Raw genomic sequence first — 17,756 nt, forward strand, 5'->3', positions numbered from 1 at the left:
TTCCCATTCATTTCTATGGGCCAGGAGGCCCATAGAAATGACTCTGGAATATATCTCAATTTGCGAATTCGCAATTTGCTAATCGCAATTTGAGAATTATTTCAAGGGTGCAGGGGTGTGTCAAGGACACCCTGCTGCAGCCCTGAAAATTACATGTGTGTGCATATGGCACACATACATGCCCAATGGGCATGTATGTGAGTCATATGCCACCCTCACAAATGTGCATATTTACAAGAAATCGCAAATTACCACTAACTACAAGTTGGTGGTAATTTGCGATTTCTAAACCTGAATTCGCAATTCTGAAAAGCTTCATACATAGCATTTAAGGAATCGCAAAATTGCGATTCCTTAAATGCTTAAGCAAAATAAGGAATCGCAATTTTTTGCGATTCCTTATTTTGCTAATTTTTAATACATTTCAAAATCGATAAAAAGGCTGTTTGCGATTTGCTAACGCCGAAATTCTGCGAATTTCGGCCTTAACAAATCGCAAAAGGCTTGATACATATGGCCCATTGTGCGAAAACCCTAGGATTGTGGTATGTACTGGACAACTGCTAGTGCTGGAGTGATGCCAGATCACACCTGCAGAAAGCAAGTGCAATTGATAGACAACATGATTCTAAATCAATTTCCATGAGTTCTTGAGAGAGGTTGCAGAGAAAGTCACTCCTCCATGTTGCACCACCGGTGTCAACGTGGGAGGCAAAGCGGTTAAAGCCACCACGATACCACCACCACCACCTCAATGCAGCTCAGCGGAACCCAAGGTGCACTTGTGCATTTAGAACGTGTTATCGCGTGTCATCCAGCGCTTAGAGCCATGTGTGAGGAGCACCAGAGCCACGGAACACTGGCGAAGCTTTTTGAAGGGTAAGGCATCTGTGAAATAGGTCGGAGAGCTGAAGTGCGCGCTCCTTCCCTCTGGGCTCTGCAGCATCACATTTTTCCAAAGATAACCTCCATGCTCTGAGAGGATTTTTGTCAAATGTGCTCACAGACGGCACAAAATATAATTGCCTGCACCGCATTTCCTCTTTCGGTGATATGTTAATTTGCATTTAGATCGAACCTTGAAACTGAGAGGTTCCCAGCGTGCCCCGGAATTGTAGCATCTTTACCCACTGCCACAATGGCCTCCGTGGGCAAAGACGCACAGCAGGCGGCCATCTTGGGTTTGTAGTAAATTCTTTAAGTTGCACTTGAATTGCTGGATTTTCTGATGGATAATGCCAGACAGGACATCCGACCCAATAGGGCTTTCAATTTGCATGGGTCGGTGCAAATCCTTTAATAAGAGTGCAGAACAGGCAGATCATTAAATTGATGCAGTCTGAATGGTACAAATACTGGCTCCCTTCCACCCAATCGTCTTTTTGTGTTCTCTGTGAAGTACAACGTATTATCTCAGTGACAAAGATTTTCCAAGTTCCTAAATGTCGCCCTTTGCAAAATCTTTGGCAAATTTTGCCGCACACAGATCATTTTCACTCTTTTTAAAGCTAAAGAGTGAAATATATAAGGGATTCGTTGCTGCGAGTTTTTCTTTTGGGGATTTTTTCTATGTACAATAACAAGCGTATGCATAGTATAAAATATAGGCAGTAAGAATAACTTACAATACACAATCTGTACTTTATTTTGGATGCAAACCGAAAGGAGGACAGGGTGGGAACCCACCCTACCTGCAAGTTAAGACAGTTCTGCGACTTAAGTGACATGGATCGAACTTGAAATCTAAAACAAAAAACAGTTAACAAAACAAACATTGGCAAAACCCAATAGTTTGCACCTTTGAAAGACATAAGACTACCTTTTGGCTTTGCCGATGCTAGACTCCGATGCGGACCCCCAAAAAACGGTTGCGTTGCAGGGGCAACACAGCGATCAATATATCTTTTGGTCTGTGCCTTTGAAAATCTTTGCAATGGAGGTGGGTCGAGCGTTATTCATTACTTGGGGCCCATGATTTGAAGCAGAGTGGTTCTTCGGGTATTTAATGCTGTCCGCGCACTTTGAACGTATTCTACTCTTGCAGCAACGGCATCCGTAAAGAAGTGCCGTACCAGCACAATGCAGATCTTTAGCGCAAGGGGAGGCATTCGTTTGTGTGCTGCGCATTTTAAGTGCAATGCAATTCCAACAAAGTGCCTTGGTATTTCTGTTTGGTCTAGTCCTACAGATGGAAAGAAATGAAGGGATAGCTTTACTTCCGCTTCGGTGGGCATCACGATGAAGTGATGGATTATATTCATGGGGACGAAGCTCTCAGCATCATTCCCGGGATTTTAAATTCCCTTTGTATTTTTTCTCCTCAGCGGGTCCTCCTACGAATACAAATTGAATTGTTTGAAATAAATGTCACTGGATATTGGATACACAGAGCAGACATTTCATCAGAAACTGAAGAACAACTCAACTTTTTTTGAAAATGGAGATACATTTTCAAGAAGAGAGAATAGTTCCATGAAAAAAAAAATTTAATTTGGAACTGATCTATACTCAACAATAGTCCCCATGAATTCTATTGCAAATGTGAAGATGACCTTATCGTTCTTCATCTATTTCACACCATCAAGAGCATCCATGTCATCTTTTCTGTTACTGATCTCTGCTGCGAACACCCTCCGCTACATATAAACCAATCAGAAGCCAGCAGAGATCCCTCTAGGAGAGGCAGGCCAGCGATTGCAAACCCAGAGGTCAATGAAACGAGCACTGTTGTTGGTAATAGGAACACATTACTTGCAGCTTCACAACACAACAGGGATCTGAGGTTGCGAGTGCGGTATAAATGCAGGCGCTATTACTATCCCGTACAGGTTTGTGCCGGCCTTACCTCCATCGTTATCCTTTCCGTCGCTGCATCCTGTTTCCATGGAGGTATCACAGCCCGCTCCTCTCCATCCCAGCTGGCAGACACAGCTCCATCCGTTGAGGTCCAGGGTGCACCTGCCGTTGCCGTTACACAAGCCGGGGCAGCCCTCTACAAGGCAAACACGTACAGAGTGTAAATAAGGCCCAGCCTTCGGTTAGGAGATCCTGAATTAGGTGACCAGATGATTCCATGTCATTCGTGCACCGGGATTCCAGTCCTGGGATTTTCAACAAATATATGCATGCATTCTGGGAGTTGCAGTCTTGGTTCCTTAAAAATCAACCAAATGTACTATAATACTACACTAGACTTGTATGGAAATGTTCAGGACTAGAGCATTTTCAGAGTAGGAATTGCCTAGCAGACTCTTTTACCCGCCACTTTGCTGGGTGCCTCTGGTTTGGAGACCTGAACATGGTTTATTTATGGCTTTAAGTGCTACAGACCTTTGGTGCACTTTAAAAAAAAAAAAAAAAAAGGTGGAACACATGCTATATGAAGCATGTGGAAACAGCTGCAGTAGCTAATGATGGGGGGCAATGGATGTCTGGGAGGGGAGAGGCAAAGGCTGGTTGAGACAGGCCCAGGCCTGGGGGTTGGAGATTAGGTTCAGGGGTAGTGGCTGGATGTCTGGTCATCAAAAGGAGCCGCAGTGGGAGGGCTGTAGGTTTGCCACTGAACACCCTGTGGGAGATGATCAACACCCTACAGCTAAATCAGGTGAGACGTCACTAGGGATGGGTCAATTCAGGCAGAGGGGGTCAAATGACCATACTTTCAGGAAATAAAGTTGCCCAAACTGGGAGCCTGAGCGTGCTTTGATAGATGAGAAGTGGATTCCTGCACAGACTGCAACTCTCAACCAGGCCGAATGCATTTCACCCGTGTGCCCACAATGTAACCAAAAAACACTGTCCACACAAAAACTGTAACAACAATAAAAACAGTACGCCATTTAAATGTCTGCAACCACAGCACGCCGCTTGATCCAGCAATTTGGGCTCCCCCTTAAAAACCCAAAAGCAGCATGAAATAATGGTTTTAAGGGTTGCCTGCTTCCCTCGTCTACATCTGGCTAGGCCCAGTCGTAAACCTGCTGAACTACAGCTGCCGCCACCTTCCGCGGAGAAGTGTTGACTGTAAGGAGGCCTGTTCCCTGTCTGCATCCTAATGGGACCCTGCGGCTTCCTGCTTTTCCTCTTTCACCACATGTTTAATGCAGCCCAACACCAGTCATACTTCACATAAGAAATGGTGAAAAAAATATAAGCCAATGGGCCAAGAAATAGAAGGCACAGAATAATTTCAAGTTGGCCTCTAGTGCCCTTGGAGGTCTTTAGGGTGCTTTGGTATTGCTTATTAACCAAAAAAAGAGATTTATTTTTTTAGGTTTTCTTACTGTCTAATTCCTACACTCACTGTCACACTCCCTTCCGCCCAATGCCCTTAGTGGGCAGTGCGGCCATGTTTCATCCATTATAATCCCTAATTGAAGGCCCCAGTTATGACATGGGCTGTCAGTAACCCCAATCCAAGCCACAGCCACAGTATAGCTATGGGGGCAGGCCCGCAGTATCCTGGGAACTCCTAGACGACAGATGTTCTGGTGTCTGCCGCCATCAGCATGCACAGTTACGCTTACTGAAAACATATTCATTCATTTGTCCCATTATCAGGAGTAGTGCATTCAGTCCTGTCTTTCTTCACTGATCTGCTTATGAGATTAACATTTTCCAGTTTTAATTGCAGGAATGCAAATATGATCTCAGTACACAAAGACAAACAAATATTGTCAAAGCCAATAGGTCTGGAGTTGCATGCCAGCCTTTTGGCTTTGTCGATTCTTGTTTAGTGTTTTCGTGATTTTTTTTAAATGTTATTGTTGGGGGAACTGCTGAGCCAATAGCCAAAGTGGCCTGACCCACTGGCCCATACTGTAGTGGGTGGAAGATAAATGTGAATGACAGATCCACATAGCAATGGATGAAGAAGGCTGGCTGAAAGTGAGAGAAAGTGAACTTTTAGAAAAATCTAAATATCTTTGCTAACGCCAGGCCTTAAAAAAAACCTTCATGTGGTACAGTCAGATATCAAAGCAACATGCACCACACATCGTGGTAGCAAACATTCTGCTGGCACTGTAGTGACAACAAAATTAAGATGTTTGTGTGACTCTTGGCAAGGTGATTTCGGCAAGCCCATGAACCAAACAGATTTGTTTCCTGAGATGAGGGAGCTAAACTCTACTCAGACGTGAACCCAGGACAGCTTCAAATCTCTGCAAATTCTTTTTTCAAAGTCAATCCGATTAAACACTCGCACCTCCCTTCCCCCATCAGAAATGAGGCAGTGAACTTGAAAACAAAACCATACAGCTTAAGGAGACCAAATAATGCACAGACGAGCGGTTTCTTGCAACCACTGAACCAAGTAAAGAGCCTGGCAGTTAAGAGTGAGCTTAGCAACTAATACTCGGGTTTCTAATGGCGATAATGCACTTTGATGACAAGTGAATGGGATATTTTTAGCAGCTCACTTAACCAGGCGGAATGCTGCTTTCTGAAAACGCCAGGCATCCCCCTTCTCTTGGTCACTGTAAAAAGAAAAGCTTTCAGGAGTGAGACTGTATTTACAGGAGGGTCCAGAAACTGAGCTGATGCTACCCCACCTCCCCTGCTAGCATGCCATCACAAAGACATGCCCCCACCCCCTTTGTCACCCATGCTGATGTTCCAAGATTTTTAAGGCCACACTCTAAGTTCTTTATTATCAATTACCCCCAGAATGCCCGCTAAGGGAACCCCAGTACTTGGAGGGTGTGGTGGTGATGGCCACAACTGGTCAATTTCATAGGGGGAAGAGCTAAGCAGGGAGTACCTTAGTTTTAAAAGACATGCAAATGCACATCCTGCAGACACTCATTAGAAAGAAGGCACACTCAACACCATCGGATGCCTGCTCGGGCTAATGAATGAACATTCGAACCAACACATTGACTTCGATTTGTACAAAGAAAATGGATCAAAACGAAGGCATATTAGTTCTGAAGAAGTAGAACAGTACACAAGAGCATCATTAAGCAAGTGTGTTAAGAATATACATTGAAACTGGAGAAATCTGCAAAGAGCACTACAAAACTCTTAAAGAAAAAAAAGGACATTCACTGACAAGATATAGAATCAAAAGTAATAAAATACACAACTAAGGTGCTTTTCCAATGAAGACTGCATCACAACCACATTCACTCGACCTAGAGAATCAAACTACATGACAAAAAATGCATTATTCGAGATGAGCCAACTCAAATTTTTCCAAATAAGATATATAGATACACACACACACAGTGTAATGTTATTTTACAATGTCCATTGTCTTGTACTGTGGTAATAAACTCGAATCTGACCTGTGCACTGTAGCAATAAATGTGTGAATATGTGTTTAGTAGTACGGTTGCTTTAAATAAAAGGTAACATTGGGCCACATTTATTTTCAATATCATGGCTATATAGTGATTGGCTATACATGTGATGTGGTATTTATATGGCATCTGGATGCACCTCAAAGTGTATCACAGCCTGGTGTATCTTTGTGGTTTAAAATTAGGAACAGAATCTGAACTTTTCAGAAGATAACAGAAAATGAATCAAACAATAGCCGCTCCAATCGTTGCATCTGAGCTAAACAAGATATCCGCTGCAGACTTTGATGCAAAGGTCTGGGGACGCGGAGAGGTGGCGAGAAGGGAAAGGCTGAGGAAACACCAGTACAATGTAAGCACAGAGAAGATCAGAGCCCTTTCTGAGAACAAAGCCCCTGACACAGTCTCGCCAACCCCCCCATGCACGCAAAGCCTAACCTTTCCAGGCCGCAGCGCGCGGAGTGCGGTGATGGGAACAGATAGCGTGTCATGACATTTTGATTTCTTTCGCTTACACAAAGACAATAGGAAAAAATAAGGAAGGAAGACCATACAGTACCTTTCACTACCTTATCCAGATAGTGAGCTTGGGAGATAAAAGACAGGACATGTAAGGTAAGTGCTGTGCGGACTACTATGAAAGCGTGCAGTAGTGACAAAGGAGCGGAGGGAAAAGGAGGCGGTCACAGGACAGACCAATGGAGATGGAAGACAGACTACACACCCGAAGTATACCCCCCCCCCCCGCTCCAATCTCCCAGTCAAGGAAAGGTGGAATGCTGGCTCAATTTTAATTATCAGATTAAACACGGTTATCTCATGAAGGTAATGTGTGTGGGGCGCATGGCACGCCACAGCCAATGGAACGCTGCGTTGCGTTAGATCTACTAGCACACAGCAAACCAATTCCTACAGGCTAAGATGTTTACATCAGAGAAAGGAAACATAAAAACTCAGAGCAGGAGAATTTGCACTTTATCTATTCATAACAGCCCAAATGGCACTTAAGTGTGTGGTCTACGGGGATACACAATCTACATCTGGAAGGCATCTCCCCTGCAAGGTTTAGATCGAAGGTGCACCTCCACTTGGAAAGCACCTCTGTTGCAGGTTTTGGACACAAGACACGCTCTGCACATTGAATTGTGTAGGGAGTCTAGGTGGTTTGAGATTCTAGTATCAATCCACAAGTAACGCATTAGTCTGATGACCAATTAATATTGAAATTGAAAAATGTGTCTCAGTGTCTGGCATGACAAAAATGTAACTGCACCAAGGTCTGCAAATGAGAGGTAGATTTGTGACTAAGCCGGGTGAGGTGGACTGCAAAGATCTCTTTGCATCAAACTCCTTTCTCACCACAACATATGTGGACACAAAACATTATCAAGAAGGCTTTGATTGATTATGATCTCTACTCTAGCCTCATCTGTGATCTCAGGAGGATTTATGGTTTAGTTTTCTAATGGTCCCTCCAGCAGAATTGTCCCATTTTTTTTAAGTGTGCAAAGCATCTGATGTGCTTGCACCATAATGACTCTCCTTTTCATAACCACATTGGGCCAGTGCAGGCTCAGTGGGCAGAGGTCAAACACCACCACTTTTATCCATCTCTTGCAGGTGGTAATCTTAATTCCTGGTCAATGTGTACCTGCCGCCAAGATGGTCCGATAGCTGTGCAGTAAATACTGAAATTGTAGCTTGGAGCCCTTGGTAGTATGACTAGCAGAGATAAAGTTCACCAGTTAAAACAGCGCTAGGCATTCTGACTGGTTACGGGTCTGGATTTAAAACCCCCGGTGACCACCTCAACTATGTTTTTAGGGTCGGTGGTGCAGTCTTGCATGGACTGTTGGGCAGTAATCTGTGACGGGCAGCTATACCTTAGAAAATACACTCTGGTGAGCCCTTCCTATGCAAGCACGCTGCACCAATTATACATTGTAGCTTTCTTACTTTCAGTGTTTGAGGATTGCCCACTTTTCCAAACTTCTATCATCCGAAGATTAGCATTCCACCATTTCCTTTGTAAGAGCAGCACCCTAAGCCAGTAAAACATTTTCCACCAGGCAAAACCAAAACAGTTATTGGGAGAACAGTAACTGCTTCACTATTTGACCCAACATCTGAAAGAAAGGTAGATATTCGTGGAATATGTGCCCAGTGAAAAATGTCCCAGAATATGCATCTAAGTTTCTGCAATAGAGATTTGCCAAGCTTCTGTGTCCATTTTCAGCACATCAGTTACCATGACAACGGGGTGGTACTGAAGTACACTAGACCGGCCCAATTGTTTGCGTATCTGCAGCATTCATTGGTGAGCTTCTAGAAACAAAAACACTGATCTCCCAATCGCTGACTAGACACGACCTGATGGACAAGAGAGTCCTCACAAGACGCGTGTTGCCGTTCCAGCTGTTTCTGCAGCATGGGTGCAGTACGAGGGCACTTTGGCATTAGCCCAAAAAATACCCTTGAGTGACATTCTGTTTCTCAAGGCCCCTGGTAACCAACCTCGGAGAACTGTAGTATGCTTATTGCCCAACGACAGTAGCCGAAAATGGCAACAGAAGCTTCCCGCATTAGAAAAGTTACTCGCTTCGCATGGCAATATCATCGAGAGCATGAGCCGCGGCAATGGGGTGCGACATTTATCAATGGTAAAGCAGGTTAAGCAATGACAAACACAGACGGGGGCGACTGCGGCAGAGAGAGGTGCCATGCAGGAAAACCACACAAGGGAAATGCTTACCACACACTTAATGTAATTCCAAGTCAATGTCCTTTCATCTGTGCCAATATTACTGCCTTATTACTTTTCGTCTCTGTCACACTATTCAATTTTCGCTGACATTTATGACTTTCGGAATCGTTTTTACATTCTATAAATTTATCAATGACAAGCCGTCGTGAGATGAAGTTTACCACTTCTGCGGCAGAAGCTTATGTTCGGATTAGGAGGTCGGTGCAGCTGGCTAGCGCAGGGGTGGGTACGTTACTCCGCCCTGCTCAAGCGAGGCACAGTGATCAGAAGGGCAGGTGGAGGTGGAATTACTTCTCCAGTCCCAACAGGGGCTCTGTTTCCAGACTCAGGGTCCATATTCTGAAAGATACCACCCACTCCCAACACCCAAAGTGCACACTTTGAGACCCACCCAACAGGGCCTCTGTTTCCAAAAGTTACCACCCCCCAAACATGCAAAGTTCACACCTTGAGACCCACCCAACAGGGGCTCTGTTTCCAGGCTCAGGGTCCATCTTCTGAAGTTACCACCCATCCCCAACATGCAAAGTGCACACCTGGAGACCCACCCAACAGGGGCTCTGTTTTCAGTCTCAGGGTCCATGTTTTAAAGGTTACCACCCATCCCCAACATGCAAAGTGCACACCTGGAGACCCACCCAACAGGGGCTCTGTTTCCAGGCTCAGGGTCCATCTTCTGAAAGTTACCACCCATCCCCAACATGCAAAGTGCACACCTGGAGACCCACCCAACAGGGGCTCTGTTTTCAGTCTCAGGGTCCATGTTTTAAAGGTTACCACCCATCCCCAACATGCAAAGTGCACACCTGGAGACCCACCCAACAGGGGCTCTGTTTCCAGGCTCAGGGTCCATCTTCTGAAAGTTACCACCCATCCCAAACATGCAAAGTTCACACCTTGATACCCACCCAACAGGGGCTCTGTTTCCAGTCTCAGGGTCCATGTTTTAAAGGTTACCACCCACCCCCAACATGCAAAGTGCACACCTTGTGACCCACCCAACAGGGGCTCTGTGTCCAGACTAAGGTTCCATCTTATGAAAGTTACCACCCACCCCCAACATCCAAAGTGCACACCTTGAGACCCAGCCCCAGTGGCACAGAAGGTGATGCAGGGGTTGGAATGGTCAGGCATCTGCCCACAGCTGTAGCACTGCCCTTTAACTTGTTTGTACTGGTATTTCCCCTCAGATCTTAAGGGTCTTCTGGTCGCTACCCATTATTTGAAGGAACAACAATCAGCCGGTCCCTTATCTTGTCCAGCAGCACATCCTAGATATTGCTTTTTATGCTTTTTTCCCACAAACGCGCACACAAACACACACAAGCGCATGGAGGCCCGCTATCTGCAGCAAACTCTCCATTCCAATTTCACCCCTCAATACATTCGGTGAAGATAAGGGGCATATGTGAACTGCATACGTCCTTCCCTACTCCTGTCTCTCCTGCATCCCAAGTAAGTACCATCCTGATGCTGCAGTACAGCAGAGCTTCAAACGCAGAGGGAGCTGCAGTCATACGAGGGGCGAATGACCGACAAGTAGAAATCAACAGATCCCAGGACGCGCAATACTGGTAAGCGCTCATGTGCATGTCTGGTCAACGAACCCACTAGGGTTTGGATGTCTTGGTGCTGTAGATACTTTAAAGCCATGTCATCTCATTAGGAAGAACCATGCGGCATTATCCAAGAACCAGCATGTTCTTTTATGCTACTAACAGGGGTCTACAATATTTGTGATAGAAGCTACAGCAGGGTAGAAAATACTAAACACAGCATGGAAGTGCACCTGCATGGACCACACTCACTAGCACTGGTCACCTGTGCATGTAATGGAGGCACAAATATAGGTGAAATGTTTGCACGCTCCACAGGCCTGACGTTGCATCATAGAACTCCGGCCCTCTAGATGAAACACACAATGTGCTACAGTTATTCCTTTGCCTAGACGAACTCTACCAAAGCAAGGTTTTGCTGCCCTGGTGCAGAATCAGATGGGCGACAGGAGGTTTTCGATACTGTGTTTACTGGGGTGACTGCCCCAGCAAAGGATAGCCACCCTGCTGTGGGTGCAGAGATGGTGTCCGACATCTCATGGGGAGTTTGTGCAGAGAACCAAACCCTGGAGTTGGATGTGTGTGCTGGAGCAAGCCATGCAGATGAGAGCGGTGGGGCGGGGTGGGACGGAATCCACAGACAACGACAAGGGAAAATTAAATTAAAGAAAAACACTTACCTTGCACTAGCGGCATCGAAACTCGGCGATGCAGCGAGCGCAAGGTAAGTGGTTTTCTTTTTTTTTTATTTCCCCTTGTCGTCTATCGTCTTCCCTCCCCACCTACCTTACCTGCCCGGTGGGTGTGTGTGTGGGGAGGGGGTGAGTGTGGGGAGGGGGTGTGAGTGTGGGGAGTGTGTGTGCGTATGTGTATGTATATATATATATATATATATATATATATATATATATATATATATATATATATATATATATATATATATATATATATATATTTTTTGTGTGTGAAAGATCTAGGCCTTGAGAGGAGCTGGGCAGGAAGACCCCTTCCTCTCTTGACAGATCATTTGAGAGCACGAAAGCCCTGAACGCGTCTATGCACTGCACCTCCCCAAGGTGACTGACAGCAGTTGCAGAAGTTCAGTTCATTAGTGTCCAAGCCTGCATGGGGGAGCTCCCACACTCGCCTTGATGTGTTCTTAAGGATCCTGGCTATGTCAGGAACATCTGTTGTCAGGAACCCATCAGGGCCTGACCCTGTCCTATTTTCTTCACTCTGAGGTCTAGCTTGGGTGTGGCCCTCTCCCAGATCAGCAGATAAGGAAAGGTCCCTACAACTCAAGTCCATGTCTGGTGGAACCCTAACTAGATTTAAACTCTACTCTGGCCTAATAAAATGTTAGATTTTTTTGTTATCTTTTTGCGGCTCTGGCTTTATAAACAAATGTAGTCCTTTGCATAGTTACTTTAAATGATTAGTTAACACTAGGGGGGCTCGTTTTATTTTGCATGGAATTGTGCATTCCGAACAGTTCCTTGGAACCAGGCAACCTTCTTCCTTATGGAGGGCTGTATAACTCCCAGACTTTGAGGAGCCTCAATTCATTGCTGTGACCTTGAGTTCGCCAAGTCATTCCAGGACACACAGCTTCAGTACTGAGCCTTCCAAGTGGAAAACCCTATAAGCTGCTGTTTTTTCATTTGTCACCCCGAGTCGGATGGGTATGCTCAGACGTGAGTCCCGTGCTTTCCACGCCACTGGAGTCAAGCTTTCCTGGCTGAAGACGGCTGATAGCCAGAAACCGGTCCTAGGATGCTTGATTCCGGTCCAGGGAAGACATGGCTTGGCAGTTCGGTCTGGACTGTTCCCATGAGGCACAGGGTCAAGGCTGATTTGCATATGGCCATGTCTGAACTGGGGTGGTGTGGAGTGCAAAAAAACGATGGATTTAGGCCCAGGTCTCTGTACTGGGGTGAATGTATGACATTGTTCTGCATTCTGTTCATCAACTGTGGTTTTTTCAGCTGCTAGATGAGACCAGTTGGATTTCTTGATGGAAATGAAGATCACAACTCCTAGAATGCATTACTTTCTTAAGCATAACTCCTGGTCTGAAGCACTATGAGCTCAGTGTTTTCACTCTATCAAGCACAGAGCTCACTCAATGTGGAGACTTCTGCACACAGGCAACTGTTACTCTGATGCACGTATTCATTGAATGTAGAGTTACTGATGGACCGTAAGGCAAAAGGAAACAGCAAGATTTAATTTGAAGGAGTTTGGTAACTACGAATCGAACTATGAATCAGGCGCAAATGTATTTTTGCACCTTTTTCTTTATTACAAGTTGTACGAAATTACCACAAATCTAATCATTTTCCTTGTACAGATGTCACCAGAAAAATCTGGTAACATTTGCATGGGAAAAATACATTGAAATGCAAAAATCTGTGATAATCAAAATCACAGGCTATCCCCCTCACTCCGAGGAAGAAAACTTGAGTTGGGCAAGTAAACCCAGACCGAATCCTGCCACACTCTGCCGCATCCACATTTTACATGGCGGTGTTATCACATATATCTCCCAGGCCATTTAGAATGAGGGCCGAAACATGTCGGATTAGGATTTGTTAAAGGCTGGTATATGTGATCTATAAATAAAAGATTTCTGACTACATAGCCCCTTTCAAGTCTGGTTTACTCTTGTTAAGCCAGCGAAACAATTAAACAAATGAATTTTGAACTAACTGTCAAATTCACAGTGCTTTCAACAATTGACTGGAATGTTTTTCATCTTTTTTTGGGGGAGAGGCAGTACTTGTCACCCTTGCAGTCCATTTTATATTACAGAGCGGATGCCTTGATTGCCCTCAGCAACAAAGTTGCAAATTAGAAACTACTAAACAGCTAATAGCGAAAATCAAAGGGAACATCTAGGAAAGCGACAGAAGTTAAGAAATGTAACTGCCACGCCAATCAACTTTCAGTTAGTGCTGGCAACAATGCCGTTAATTTTTAAATCACAATTTCATCAGGGGCCATTTTAGGCTATCATATTCCTGATAAAGAGCATTTTTTAGTGTGCCAAGTGTCCAACTATTGATGGAGAGCAGTGATTAATTTGTAAAATAGTAAGTGCTTGGGATCTGGCCAGGATGCCACTGCAGTTTGCACCACCCATTGCCCGTAACTATTGTCAATAACAAAACAACTCTTTTTCCTGTAAGTGCAGCAGTTCAGATTATTCGAGGTCCCCAATACTAAAGGAATGGCTGGGGAGGTAGGTATTAGCAATTTTTAAGGTATATTGTATTGATAAACTGTTGTTCTGCTCATCTCTAAATTAGGTGAGCAGCGCCACCATGTGGCAGACTGTCATACGTGTGTTGTTGACAAGTGCTGCTCCCGAGCATTGGAAACCACCGGCTCAAATTAGGCCCTGACGCAACGTCCAGCAACTACCGCACTGATTTTAAAAAGTGGGGTTCTGTGGTGCTGAATTGGCAAGTTGTGCAGTGGGACCTCCGGTTGGTAGGGGGCTCTGTGTGGTGCAGTACTGTCACGTAGGGCAGTGGCATCTCTCACGGTGGTGTTTTGCACGGTGCTGTACTCAGATGTCATGCAGTGACAGCTCTGCTATGAAGGGAGTGTTTTACTGTGCTGAAACGGCACTTCGTGCAGTGGCACCTCTGATAATAAAAGGGATAAAGTACCCCTTGCCATAACAATGTGTATTTGTAGAGCACACATTCACAAAAGGGTATCTTGGCACTGAAAAAAGTTGTTTATTCTTACCCAACTCAATTGTACTCATTTTATCGACCTCAGAAGGATGAAAGGCTGAGTGGTCCCATCAAAATTTTACCCTGTGACAATGAGGTCGAACACAGGCCCCTACAATAGATACATCAGTCCACAGAGCCACCAGACCCGGCTTAGTTACGTACTTTATAAGGATATTGCACGTCACCGAGGAGTTCCATAACAAAGAATGAGGAGGAGGAGCCGGGAGCCGAGCGGACATGGATCGTCTCGGCTCCCGGGTCACGAGCTGCACGAACCCGGATCTAGGCTGTTCTAGCCCTTCTTCTGATCCCCCCTTTGTCCTCACATGTAGCGGAGCAATTGGGGCATTTGCTGAACAGCGGCAATCGCTCCTAGCTTGGCGGACGGGTCCGGTCTCCCGAGGAGAAGGAGGAGAGGTGTGGTGGCGCTCAAAATGGTGGGCGGCACCGCGCCGTGGATTCCGCCGTCTGCGGCCGCCGCTGGGAGGTAGGATTGCGACCTGCGCTCCCCCGGCCTGCCCAGTCTCTCACCGATTGTCGCAGCAGCCGACGGGACTTAGCACCATCTAGCCCTAACTCAACGGTGTCCCCCACTGAGGGAATCCTCCCAGCGCCTGCCTGACTCCAAGATGGCAGCCGGAGGCGACCCTCGGATAGCGATCGCCGCTTCTTCTGGCTCGCCCCAACTTCTCCCCAGCCTCTTGTCTATCCTGCGGCCCTCTCTCAGGCTGTCGGGCCTGCCACCCGTCCGGCTGCCGCTTTGGGGGCCCCTGCCACTTACGTTTTGCCCTGTGGTCCTGCAACACGAGCCGGATCTCCTGGATCACTCACCCCTCCCCCCCTGCAGCATGGCACCAATGGCTCCAGTGCTCTGAATGTGCTGCTCATGGCTCCCGGAGGCCACACATCTCCCAGGGCGGTTGCATCCACACACAACCCACCAATTCACGGACAACGCGTGATCGCACCAACACCTTCACCACCTTGCGCTCTCTCACGCCCACCGAGCCGGATGACTGCAAGCTCTCCAAGATGGCGACGTGCCTGCGGCTGGCCTCCAGTGTCATCTCTCACCTGGGCTCCCACCTTCTCTCCTGGTCTTCTTGACTTTTGCTCTGTCCTGACCTATACTTTGCTGCTGTTTTCGGACAGTTTCTCTGGACTCTAGCCCTCCTACCATGCCCTTGGCCTTAACCCTTTTCCCCGTGGATGATCCTCAAATGTTTCCTCCCTGTTGTGCTTCCCCTTCTCTCCATACCCTTGCATCCCTCCCACCCTCCCTTTGTGCTGTGACTGCATCCACACTTATGGAACTCTGCTCTTTGACTTATTGTAATAACTCTAATTAATGGTATTTGCTTTAGACCTTGCACCATATACCATTCCTAGGTGACTCTTAGAGCTTATCCAGTCATATCCCCTCCCTATGTATATAGAGATAACTCTAATCACTAGTGTATGCAGTAGACCTTTGACCGATTGCAATAATGCTAAGCTTTGGTATTCGCTGAAGTCCTTACACCATATACCACCCCTATGCGTCTCCTAGAGTTTAACCAGTCATATCCCTTCCTATGTGTATGTAGTTGACTCTTATCACTAGTGTTTGCAGTGGACCTTTGTACTCTCTACCACCCCTATGTGACCCTTAGAATGTTTCCAGTCATATCCCTCCTGTGTAGATAGAAGATAACTCTAATGACTAGTATCCTATGTGATTCTTAGATTGTATCCATGTGTATCCCCTCCCTGTGTTTAGAGTTATAGCTGTAACGACTAGTCGCCTGTGTGACTGTTGGAATATAGCCAGGTGTATCCCTTCCCCCGTGTGAAGAGATAATCCTAATCACTAGAACAAAAAGAAACGTGCTCCTGAAATGTGTAACGTAACTGATTCTATGTAAACTGCTGTGAAACATGTAACGGAACTGGTGCTATGTAAAGCGCTCTGATAACCTAATCGGTTCAAGTTCGCGCTATAGAAAACTCTAAAAATAAAATAAATAAAATAAATGTAGAGGAATGAGGCCAAAAGGCCGAGTTCCTTCATAAAGTTATGGAACTCCAAGGTGCCTTGCAATATCCTCATGTCCGCAGGGGGTACTTTATCCCATATAATGCATGGTCTCACCATCACCTTTACAACAAGCCACCTAAAACCTTGGTGCAAATCTCTTTCATATGAACGAGCGAGCATGTCTGCAAACAAAAAGAATAAAAACAAATCCTCGAGGGTAAAACTAAACACAAAACGGGGCCTTGTGTGGTGGTGAACTGGCACATCGGGCAGAGACAACTCTGATAATAAGAGGGCTAATGTGAGGCCATGAGCTGGTAGTAAGAAAAGGGGTTTTGGAAGGTGCTGGACTGCATGTCTAGCAATGGCTTCCCTGGCTGAGGAGCGCCTTGCATTGCATTTATGCTAAGAAATGGCCTGTGCGTGGTGCCACTGCTAACTTGGCACGTCATGCATTAGCCCCTCTAGCCGAGGTGCTTGTGTGGTGCTGAGCTGGGAGGCCTGCTGATGCTCGCTGGAGCTCGTCCCTAGATATATTGCATTGTAATTGCATTTATATAGCGCTTACTACCACTGACGAGACGGGGAAGCGCTTTTTCTTCCAGTAGCACGCTACTCCGGAACCCATAAAGGATTTGTGGTGAATTAGTATAGTGAAATATGAAAGTAATTTGAGTGGTGGATGTGTTAGTCAGTTATTTGGATTGAGCAGGATAGCGGAGGGATAGAAGAGGGAAAAAGGTTTGCATTTACATAGCTCTTGCTACCTCTCATGGGGTGTTGAAGCGTTTTTATATAGCCGCTCTGCCCTATAAATAAAAGGCTCGTTGATCACACCACTCACACTCACTCCTCTTGCACCCAGAAGGCAACAATGCAAACACGGGTTTCCACAGGCGTCCACGGCATTCCCAAATGAAAGGACATGTGCCTTCTTCCCACATTAATAATGCATGCTCTGAGGCGCGCAGGGCCAGCCGAGCGCGCAGCTCTTGTTCCCACTCCACACTGGGGCGTACCGATGGTGCAGTGCTCGCCGTTCCAGCCCGGGCTGCACTCGCACTTGCCGTCCCGGCAGCTGCCGTGCTCGTTGCAGCGCGGGTGGCAGGCCCGCTGGTCGCAGGCCGCGCCCGTCCAGCCCTCGTCGCAGCGGCAGGAGCCTCCCACGCAGACGCCGTGGCCGCCGCAGTCCGCCGCGCACACCTCTGTGGAGAAAGAGAGAGGGGAGAGGCGTCGGTTAGCGTCACTCTATGCATTCCTGCGGCTCAAGGCGCTAATCCGCGCCACAAAGCGCCTCTGGAGAGCAAAGAAAGGCAGGCCTCGCCGGGTCACCCGCTAATCCCCCCAGGACCCCTGACCCTTCTGAAGAAG

At 46.4% G+C, this 17,756-nt stretch overlaps 1 protein-coding gene across 1 annotated transcript in view; it reads right to left on the reverse strand.

Moving 5' to 3' along the window:
- TENM4 (teneurin transmembrane protein 4) overlaps positions 1-17,756 on the reverse strand; it is a 1,632,468-nt gene that overhangs the window by 130,884 nt on the left and 1,483,828 nt on the right. The window contains exons 19-20 of the mRNA XM_086933907.1: positions 17,405-17,590; positions 2,846-2,992 (exon numbers count right to left, since the gene is read on the reverse strand). Of these exons, the coding sequence (XP_086790033.1) occupies positions 2,846-2,992; positions 17,405-17,590 (333 nt within the window). The remainder of the gene's footprint in view (positions 1-2,845; positions 2,993-17,404; positions 17,591-17,756) is intronic.

Source organism: Lissotriton vulgaris, chromosome 8, assembly GCF_964263255.1.
Source record: "Lissotriton vulgaris chromosome 8, aLisVul1.2, whole genome shotgun sequence".
Lineage (NCBI taxonomy): Eukaryota > Metazoa > Chordata > Amphibia > Caudata > Salamandridae > Lissotriton > Lissotriton vulgaris.